General features: G+C 44.9%; 1 protein-coding gene across 2 annotated transcripts; it reads right to left on the reverse strand.

Moving 5' to 3' along the window:
- Nucleotides 1–4,822: 4,822 nt before the first annotated feature.
- LOC133899763 (disease resistance protein RGA5-like) lies at nucleotides 4,823–10,496 on the reverse strand. Of its 2 annotated transcripts, XM_062340825.1 has the most exons (3): nucleotides 10,365–10,496; nucleotides 9,334–10,210; nucleotides 4,823–6,971 (listed from the first exon to the last, which is right to left on the reverse strand). In XM_062340825.1, exons 2-3 carry the CDS (start codon nucleotides 10,188–10,190, stop codon nucleotides 4,955–4,957), a joined length of 2,874 nt encoding a protein of 957 aa, XP_062196809.1. In that variant the 5' UTR covers nucleotides 10,191–10,210; nucleotides 10,365–10,496; the 3' UTR covers nucleotides 4,823–4,954. The 2 variants fall into 2 exon arrangements, with proteins under 2 accessions (XP_062196809.1, XP_062196808.1); XM_062340824.1 differs by lacking the exon at nucleotides 10,365–10,496 and having other exon boundaries at nucleotides 9,334–10,344.
- Nucleotides 10,497–10,976: the final 480 nt, after the last annotated feature.

A 10,976-nucleotide genomic window follows, 5' to 3' on the forward strand; every position in this document is an offset into this window, starting at 1 on the left:
TTGGAGGCCTATATGCTTTGGCTGTTTAGGTGGGTTATGTTCACCAGCGGCCAAGGCACCTGGTTTCTAGGACGCTTGTGCCGTAATCCAGGTTGATAGCGGATGCTGATGGCGAGGAGGTACCGCAGTTCAATTGGGCATCTGCTGTCCTTACTGCGATGTATCGGGGCTCTGCGACGCGTGCACAAAGAAAGAGCCACTAGCCACTTTTACCGGGTGTCCACTTCTTCTGCAGCTGTGGTCCTACGAGCGGTTCACCATAGGCAGGCCAGTGGTGGACCGCTCCCCATACCCAGAGGAATGGTACGGTGAGCCGGAGGAGGACGCGCCTACCATGGCCTCGAGGTGGTGCTGTCGTCGGGTACACACTTTTTATTAACACTTTCTTTGGCACGCTGTTATCTCCAATGATTTCTAACAATATTTCTCACACAGCCACACTGGGCGCATGAGCAGCCTCGCAGCGCTTACGAGCATTTTCGGTCCCAGTTCGACAGGCTACGTCCGAACGACGTGGTATGACAGCCGTACAACATCTTGGCCGTCCAATGCTGTGCAGGTTTGGGTTTGTCGCCGTTGTGTACCCACGATGTGGATTACTGGCTTACGAAGGCACTACTTGTCTTCGACATCTACATCGAGGAGTACTCACCGCACCGCGTCATGCGACAGTTTGGCCGTCAACAGGCATTCCCTCTCGTCCACATTCGTACTGTCCCCGTGCATGTTCACAGGTACATATGCATAATTAAAATTTTTGTAACCTTCGTCTTACTGTGATTTACATTTAACATGGTTCACTTGCAGGTACACATGCAAAGGCTAGCCGGCTGGCAACCTCTGGGCAGATCGCTTGGCCCCTTACGTGGCAGCATGGGCGAAAGCTACAAGATGTCATGGAGGAGGCGCGTCCCTTCGACGAGCGGAGCTTCAACGACTACCTACGGTGGTATGTTCCATGTACATGCACACAGGTCACCTACACTCCTTAGGGTGTCCGGCCCCACATCGCGTCGACTACGGAGGCATACCCGGTCTATTGGGACGAGGACGCTGCATTAACGGTATGTTTTACTTACAAGTCAGTAGTCCATACTCAAGGAACAAAACCTGTACATTTCAATTGTTTTTTTCTTGTTCGTATCCGCAGGCTGATATCATTTATGATGTCATAGGGATGCAGCTGGTGCCATGGACCGCCTCCGTCAAGGCCAGCACCTCAGTGCGTCGGATGTCGTGGGCTTCATCAAACGGGTTTTCGACAAGACCGCGTGCGCCTTGAAGCTTACCTCCCGTCGATCCACCACAGATGTAGCTGGAGCCCTCCCAGGTCTAGTGGGGTCCACGCTGAGTTGTCTCGGAGGTCAGATGTGCACCGCCGTTCATCGGTGTTGGCACCCACACGACCCCTTTTACCATGTCATGCAGGCTCGGAGCAAATAGGTACAAATTTTAAATTCGCACGACGTTGCAATATATTCGTTTCTTACTGGTGCATTGAATATTAAACTTTTATTAGGTGCACCTACACAAGCCTCGATGCAACCTCGTAGACCGAGCCCTGTGCGTCCACCCTCAGGTACTAGGCGCCCCCTTCATCCCTGTTTTCAATATATTCAGCAAATTAAGTTAATATTGTGCACATGTTACTTCGGTGATGAGGCCAGGCCATCTTCAGCGGCCCCACTCTCTATCCCACCAGCACCGTTCGAGCCATACTACAGCACGCCCGTCTAGCCATCTTCTGCTGCACCGGCATACCACGCATGTACAATTGTGCATTTTTTACTACTACTTTCATTTCCACATTGTTTATATCTAATATAATAATTTTTTCGTAGGCCCCTCCAGCCAGTACACATGGACGCCAGGAGAGCCTTCACAGTCCTCGTACCCCAGTCAGGAGGATGAGGCTGGCTCGGACCCCGCTTACGACCTCGTTTGTGACTTCTTGGGGGCACACCTGACTACGACGTCCTCCAGCGGTCCCAGATATCCAGTGCTCCCCTTCGGACACAGCCCATGCAGGACGAGGCCTCGACACTGGTCCTCCCTATTAGGCCTACCAAACAGGTCGGTCCACCCGACCCCCTCGCCTACTCCAGGTGCCACGTGAGGGTCAACCAGTGGCATTGGGACCACGATGGGGGACACGACCGACAACAGCGGGTGAGACAACAGTAGAATTTTACATTTGTTTTTGTAACTTATATATGCATATTCGATTCGCGATGTACTCCTACGTATTCAGACGCGTGCAATCTTTATGGTCCACTTAGCATGTCGTAACTGCATTTCTTATTCCAATACGATGGCATGCTAGTTGCATTTCTTAATCCGAGATGACCACACGCTACATTCTATTGTCCTCACCAATGTATATCTTACAAAGCTACTTATGCACGAAGTGACAGCTCGCTTACTCTGTCGGAAGTGTAACTTTAATCATGAAGTGACCACACTACTGAACTTTAACTATGACATGACAACACATGTCTCTTTGCGCAGGCTTTAGACAAAAAGTGACAACATCGGATAGCTTTTACCACACAATAAATGACAACACAGGTACCAATAAATATAGAATCTCTATCTATCATTAATGATACAACTTTCCCATTCTTCAAGATGGAATCAAATGTTCCTGCCACCATTCGAGCCCTAGCACTCACTCCTTTCTTCAAGAGCGAATCCAATGCTCCGCTCCTGCCTCCCCCAACTATAAATAGTCGAACCTCCATACGTTGATGCACCAGAAATTTCTCAGATCTCTCAAGTGCAATGTCTTCCTCAGCTCCACCAAGCCCACCAAAGAAACATTGGGGGATTCTCATCAATCAAGTATCGAACCACCGATGTGCTTCTGTGGTGACCTTTGCAGGCTCTCGCAGGACATCTCGTACACCTATAGGCTGCGCTTCTTCATGTGTGCCAACTACGAATATGACAAGCCTCAACATAGAACATATGAGTATTCACCGGTATAACAACAAATATCAGCCACATCTCTACCGATTTTGCACCCTGTTTTACTAACCGCTCATCTTGTTCTATTTGTTCAGTCCCCTCCACTGCTCTGTGATTTTATTCAATGGCTTGACAATGAGCAAAATGAGGAATAGAAGCAGTGGGTTGACATGAACATGAGGTGGAGAAGGGAAGCTTACACACGTCGGGAGTACGAGCAACAGCAATAGAAACTTCGCCTAAAGCGGGAGGAAGAAGAGCGCATGAGGAAGGCGGCACATGGCCATACCGTGGCTCAGGCTCGGGAGGCTGAGAGGGCAAGAAAGCGGGAGAGAGCCCGCCGTGCTAAGGGGGCATGTCCTGATTCACTCTGAAAGGGAAAATATCATAGATGCACTAAGTAGAGAGTATCTAATGTAACCCAACATACTTTCACTCCCTAAGGCATGTTATAATTAGGAGCGGCGCAGTAATAAGTAGGTCTTAGTGCAAACCGTACATGCCACATTCGTTTCCTCGTCGTGTCTCATGATTACAGTCTTATATAATGTTTTCACCCTATGTTTACTACTATGTTTGTCGCCGTTCGCACCTCATACCCACGTAATATGTTGCGAGTGCTAATTATTAATTTTTTATTCTCCAACTATTACATAACCTACTCCAAATTCTCGCTTCCTCAGTATACCATTTTCACTCTTCAATATTTTTAATTTCAAATTTTCTTAATGCCCTATTTTAAATTTTGATGAAATACACAAAAAATTGCCATTTTCGAATTTTTTTTTGCCATTACCGCCCCTTTGCCGCCCTATGAGGGGGCGGTTAGGCCACCCTCCCTCCCTGGGTGGCCTAACCGCTCTTTCATAGGACTGCAGACCTCTCAGGGGCTGTAGGCGTCTAGTTTTGATTTTTTTTTTCCACAAAGAATCTATTTATTTAATTTTTTAATGAAAAAATATAAAAATAAAAAAAACTCTGCACTTGTGTGCCAATTCGCGCAGTCTCGGGGATGGCGTTGGGCCATCTATACTTCTTGGACTAGGCTGGTTTGGGACAGCCGAGGCGACCCAGCAGAGTAGACCCACTGAAGAAGCCATTCCGGGCTGAGAGGAGTGCTTGCGCGGTGAGGAGCCCTTGTGGCCAGTGCGGCGGCGCAGATGCCGGAGTTGGGCGGCGCGGAGCTGAACGCGCCGGCGGCCGGCCCCTAGGCTAAAGGCGAAGAGCGTTCGCGAGTCGCGGCAGCAAGGAAGGGATAGAGAAGCTGCAGGGAGAAAGGAAGGGGATCCTTGCTGATATAGGAAGGCGATCCATGAAATGGAGGTCAGTGGCTAGTATTGTTGCAGTTGCTTCGCGAGTTAATTTCAGATGCTTACTTGCTTGCGGTGTTCTTTGGGGTGCGTTCTGCGATCCGCAGTAGGTATATATGAATTGTGTCGCTGTGTGTGGCATTAAGTCCTCTTGTTGGGCACATGGTTTGAACTTCCGCTGCAGAGAATTCAGTGCTGAAACTAAAATTGACAAGATCTAATTAATTGGATAAAGTATCAGAATACGCAAGGGTTTGATTGGGATATGTTGCCAGACCAATACAAATATATTCGTATTTAACTTTTAATATCCAAAGGGGACATGAGCGCTAATGGCATTTGGCTAGCTTACTAGCCTAAAGTTTTCAAGATACACAATTTCTCTTGCCTCATGGTCCTTGTGCTTAGTCAGGCTTTCTGCCTTACTGTTCAGGAACAGAATTCGATAACATAATCTGTATCGACAAGCATATGGCACACTACTTCAGAACATTCACACATTTCTGTTTCTTATGAAAGGAAGCAAGACGTCGAGCAGTATATGATGGAGAACCAAGTCAAGACAAAAGTATTATAGAGAACCTGTACAATGTGGAACTGGAGCACTCTGCAGAAAAATCACAGGCTTAAAAGGAAAGAAGGAAATACGAATCACATTCTATATGGCACAAGCATCCTTACTCCACAGAGCCACCAGTGTCCTCCCTCTCCTCATCCTCGTTTAACATCAACTCTTCATACCATCTATCGATTTTAGGTATTAGACTGTTGGGAAGGCGAGCAGCTACATTTCGGATGGCGGCCTCGGCAGCCTCCACCTCCGGTGTGCTTGCCCATTGACAATAAATGTCGACCCAGAGACGCTTGAGGGAGAAAAGGTGGCTGATGCCAAAATCGCATCCGTCACCATGTGCAGATATTTTGTCATGAGCCGCGAATCTAATGCCAAGCGTGTCGATCCTTGGCATTGCTCCTGCTTCAAACATGGGGCCTAGCCCTCCAGAGATGTGACTATAATGGAACTCCTTCATACGCTGGAATCCCCTGCTGCTGATGGTGAGTGGTTCCTGCGTGGATTCTGTTGTGTGAAGATTGAGATAGCGCAAGGCAGGCATGCCTTCAAGCACCTGCGTGTCTTCCGCTCCCAGTCTTTCGAGCCAAATATGTAAGTAGGTGAGTTCTGAGAGGGAGGGTATCAACTTTGGGAGCCGAGAGAAACAGGGGTGGTGCTGGCTGGTTTCTGCTCTGAATATCTGGAGTTGACGTGGAGGAGGGAACCAAGAGTTAACCAAGAAATCTGGAGAAAATTCTCCTGAAATAATCCTAATATACAAAGATCGAAGACTTCCTTGTCCCAGCTTACAGAGGGACGATACCAAATGGTTCCTGGAGCTTTCTTCATCATTAATGTCACCATTTGAAGACCAATAAATACCAAGCACCTTCAGTTTGGTTAGGTTCCCTAGCTCTAGCAACAGCTCAGGGGAGTTACTTCTGACACTGAAATGTGAAAGCTCCTCTAGAGCTACCATGTTACCGATCCCATCAGGCAGCTTTACATCATAAGGCAGAATTAGGTGCACTAATTGCTGTAGCTCAGAGACAGTTCCTGGCAATTCTCTTATCCTAGTCCTTCTGAGGTCGAGTGTCTGCAAACGTTGTAGCTTCCCAATTTGCGTTGGGATCATGCTAATGTTTCTGATACTTAAATACCTCAAGTGGATCAAACTTCCAATATCCTTAATGTCACCATCCTCCAGATTAGAAAAATCATCCAGATCTAAGACTCGTAGAACATGAAAGTCCAAAAGAGAGGGGATCTTCTTTGCATCGCCGAAGACACCGAGTGACCGGACATGAGACAAGCCACCAGTCCCCTGGCATGGCTTCCTTTCTTCACAATTGCCATGGATGGAGAGACGTCGAATCTTGTAAGCTGAAGGTGTTAAGGTTTGATCATCCATTATGGTGACAAAGTTTTCTTTAGCTGATAGTGATATAATAAGATCAAGCATTATATCATGTACTCGACAAGCTCTTGGTCTACCACTGTAGTCAATGTCCACTGGTTGGATCATGTTTCTGTTGATGAGCTCACTAATGTAGCTTTCTCCAGTGTCCTCCAAGCTTTGCCCTCGTTGTTCAATAATAAATCCTTCAGCCATCCATCTCCTTATCAAGCGCAGTCGATCAATCTCATAATCCTCTGGGAATATGCTCAAATCCAACAAACATAACTTCAGATAGTGAGGCAGGTCGTAGTAACTAAGAAATAAAATCCTTTTTACCACTCCCAGCTCATGATCTTGTTCAAGTGCAGAGCCAATCGTTTTCAGTACCTTCTCCCATTCTTGTTTTGAGGGTCTTCTGGTTACTAATAGGCTAGCTATATTAACTATAGCTAGTGGCAAGCCATCACACTTTCTTAGTATATCGTCAGTGGCTTCTGTCAGTTCAAGAGGGCAGTCATCCTCATTGCCAAATGTCCTCTTCATAAATAATCTCTTTGAGTCATCATTGTCAAGGGGCTTCATAGGATAAACATAGTCATTATGTGGGAAGCTACAGTGTTTTGCAACATCTTGAATCCGTGTAGTCGTAATTATTCTACTTGCATTCTTATCTTCGGGGAAGGCACACTGTATGTCTTTCCAAGCTTGTTTGCTCCATATATCATCAATTATGACAAAGTACCTATTGTGCATATTGTAAAAGATAAAGCACTGCTTAAGAATGTTCCATGGAGAGCGTTCATAAAAAATCTTCCAACAAAGAAAAGCAAACTTTTTTGTAATGGTAGAAAGGATGATATACGCAATAAGTAACATGTTTGCATGCATGAGCATCCTTTGACAAAACTTTACTGCCAAGAATCTTGAATCAAGATGCACGACCAAACAACGCATGTCCAAACAACAAAGTATTACAATGAATAGCATGCCACTTTTTTAATAGAGAATTCACAATAATTGTGGCGAATCTAGGACCTGAAGTTTTCTCTAATTCTAGTTGTGATTGCTCAGCTTTTGAAATCAATGAGCCTAGGCAAGGTTTTGAAAACCAGTAACCGGCACTCGGCTGGTCACCCACCTAGTAGCGATCATACAGTATAATCGGCTCAATTATGCAGCCTAACAGGTAGGGGCACCCATTGTTGCACACGGCCTAGTAGCAGACCCGTTTTCAAAACACTGAGCCCAGGTGGCAAGATTGTTAGCAATTCTATAGAGAATATTTCTACAGTGCCACTGAATATTATAGTTTTCTCCGATTTACCATCGGAAACTGGAAACTTCTGTTGCCTTTGCTCGGTTGGTTTAGATCTAGTTGCAGGCTCAAGGTGGCTGGGTTTGGTTCTGGCTAGGCCACGATATGAGCATGCGGTATCTACAGTGGCAGAACGAGAGCACTGTTTTGAGCACGGCAAGTTCTCCAGGACCCATGAATCCATTCTTGGTGGTTGTAGATGGAGATGAACAAGGAGATGTAAGGGGCTGGGCAAAGAAGTTCAACATCTATGGGGACAGCAACAAAGAGAATTGTTCAATAGAGGAGGGAGTGGTGGCGGGAGCAACTCTGCTCCGGCCGGTTGCAGTTTTGGGGGAAATGGGATAAGGGAGAAAAGGAAGAAGAGAAAGTGTGGGACCAAGTTTTTTTTCCCATTTATGTCTTTAGATGGTGACTCAAGGGATAATATGGTCTTTGTTTCCACCTCAATTAACAGCACTCTAACAGCAAGCGGACAAAGGTAGCAGGAAGGGGCAAGCAGAAGTGAACTAGTGGCACTGGTGGATAGTACAATTTTTCTAGGACGGATCAGGGAAAATATTAACATCCAGTATTACTGTGCGAGTGTTCTCTAACCATTTGTTGAACTTACGCTATGGGTGAGCCTCCTTTCTATACTAAACCATCCTATAATGCTGTTTTATTTCATTCCTAAAGTTTCCGATCCAGAGGGTGAATGTGCATTTATGTAGTCAGCATTATAGGTTCACGTTGTGTATAGGCACACAGGTGAGTCAAGATAATATATAATAAGATGGTGGGTTTCAATTTTCGGATGGGGAATTACTAAGACTATCCTTGACATACTACTCCATGCAACTATGGTTTAAGCCCTTCGATTCATGTGAGCCATCATGATTTGAGACATAGTTCTTAGTGGTAGGATTTCTCAATATCTATGAACAAAGTACTCATCCCATTCTTTTATACTGATGCTTTAAAACCCGTGTGGTCAAACGTTTAAATTTTGAACATAAATATGTTTAAAATCGCTACGGTGCTACGGAAAGGCAACACGGTGGTTAGGGCTGGAGCGCGGTCTGGCGCTAGGCTGTGGGGAAGCTTGCATGTATATATATTGTTTTGAAATTTCCTAATACCCCAACCGTTCTTTTTACTTGTCGTTTTGTACATGGACATAGTCACCAAGCACATCTTTGGCCATTATGTTTTCTAAATATATGTTAATGAAAATGACTAAGAATATAATACTTGAAAGTATTTTTCATGACAAATCTGTAGCATTATTTTTTATGTTACAAATCTTGATACTTTAGTGTGTATCAATGGGCATTTTTTTTTAATTTTGGCTGCAGTCGTTCTAAAATGACATTTATTTAAGAACGGAGGTGTATGCTTTTACTCTTTGCATGTGCATAGGGGACAAGTCTGTTAATTGGTACTCCATTTAGTTTGATTTACTTGCCGTCTAAGTCATGTCTAATGTGCACGATTTCCCTAGCACAAATTTGACCATTTATGTTTCCATGTACATATGTCAATGAAAGTAGTATAATTTTAGTGAAGTAGAAGTACTGTTGATCATGAACTGTTAAGATTATTATCATCTGACATATAAATGCTTCAATGTAGTACCCGTCAAATTTACGCTAATTTTGTCAAACTAGTCTAAACGCACTAAATGTGGTATGTTCCAAACCGACTATATGATCCCCCCCCCCTAACCGCCCCCAAGAAGATAAAAGGTATAAGACTACCAATAAGTAATAAAAAAGAAAGTATGGCATACATTTGCATTATTGCGTACCTTCTATTTTGAAGATATTCTTTAATCACGCTGACAAGTTGCGGATATTCTAATGCTCCGAGGCGACGGTCTTCCTGTATCCTCACAATGTCTTCATTTTGATTCGTAGTATTTTTGCTACTGCTTCCAAGAACTTGCAAGAATGCATTATTGAGAATCTTGTTTACATTAGGACTTCTAGATACGGACACAAAAGCTGTGCAATCGAACTGACTTTTAATCTTTTGGAAGACCTGATTAGCAAGTGTTGTCTTGCCTAATCCTCCAAATCCAACTATTGAGACAACCTTACGCTGTGGGTCCAAATCGGTGCCATCAGTGAGCCACCTGACAAGTATGTCTACTTGGCTATCAATACCCACAAGTTTATTTGTCTCCTCAAAGAGTGCATGCAACCTGGGGTCAATTACCACAGACTTGGAAGATGACACGGACGGATCGACCTTATACCTCTTATGCCGTTTACTAACCTCTATTGCACGCTCCTTCAGTTCATTAATCTGATTACCAATACGATAGCGCGCCTTCAGATTGTTGACCTGGGTAATAATCCTGCGGATGAGTCCATCACAGTTGCCATCATGGGCGAGATTGTGTATGAAATCTTCGATGCAGTCCTCGGCATCATATGAAAGCTCCCTCAACTGACTCATCCACTCCATCACATCCGGGCTTGCCTCCTCTGTTTCAGACACCATCTCCATGGCTGTCTTCATGCTGATTAGCTCGTCTCGAAGGTCAACGATCTTCTTCCGCACGCCTATGAGATTCTTACACTCGTTTTCCAGTAATGCAGTGAGCTTGCTAACGACGGGGTTTATCACCCCCATCAAAGCACTTGCTGTCAATCCAACCATCTTCCTTTCTTAGTTGTGGTCTGCAATGGCGGAGGGTATCACAAAATGAAGAGTGGCGAATTGCAAATAATCTCAATTGACTACATATTACCATTCCAGTTGTCACTTCTACTATGCCTAAAGAGCCAGTTCTTGAGAACACGAGGGATGAAGAAAAAAATGCAAAGGACGAACCTTCACGGTGCAGGCGAGCTGCGAGCAGGCAGCCTAGTTGTTGTGGGCTTGCAGCACGCGGGCAGCAGACGGTACTGAGTGCGGCGGCGTTCTGTGGAGAACAAAGAAGGGCAGGCAATGCATAAATGAGAAAGGACACTTTGCGAGGAAGGAGGCTGGAGGCTTTCATTTTATCAGAAAGAAGTCGCGGAGATATGCCCCTCTTTCTGTCCAGTTGTTGAGCACCAGTAAACATGCTATATGAAGAAGTCCTTATCGCTGAGTAAGCTGACAGGTAATGTATGCTAAACTAACCACCTGTGGTATGGTTCTTCCTTGTCTGTATTGCTGTTTAGGCCTATTTATGTGCTCATAATGATCATTGCACCAAGTTAGGTGACCCACTTGCTTCAATTCCATGTTAATTTAGTACTAACAGCTACGCTGTAACGACAGTTGCTTAAAACAAAACTGTGAATTACAAAGGTAGTGGTTACTGTTTAGTCCAATTTATGTGCTCGTAGTGGACTTTGGAAATTGTCCCTTCTTTCTGTCCAATTATTCGACGGGCTTAATAGAAAATTAGCAATATGAGAGGGAATAATGTATGCTAAAAATGTCTAGTTGATTTCT

Source organism: Phragmites australis, chromosome 18, assembly GCF_958298935.1.
Source record: "Phragmites australis chromosome 18, lpPhrAust1.1, whole genome shotgun sequence".
NCBI lineage: Eukaryota > Viridiplantae > Streptophyta > Magnoliopsida > Poales > Poaceae > Phragmites > Phragmites australis.

What these genes read in the sequence shown, in the direction of transcription:
- LOC133899763 (XM_062340825.1), bottom strand. Translation starts at nt 10,190, where the DNA reads ATGGTTGGATTGACAGCAAGTGCTTTGATGGGGGTGATAAACCCCGTC. An exon ending in GAATATCTTCAAAATAGAAG is followed by an intron (nt 6,972 to 9,333) that starts GTACGCAATAAT and finishes TATGCACAATAG; the next exon opens with GTACTTTGTCATAATTGATG.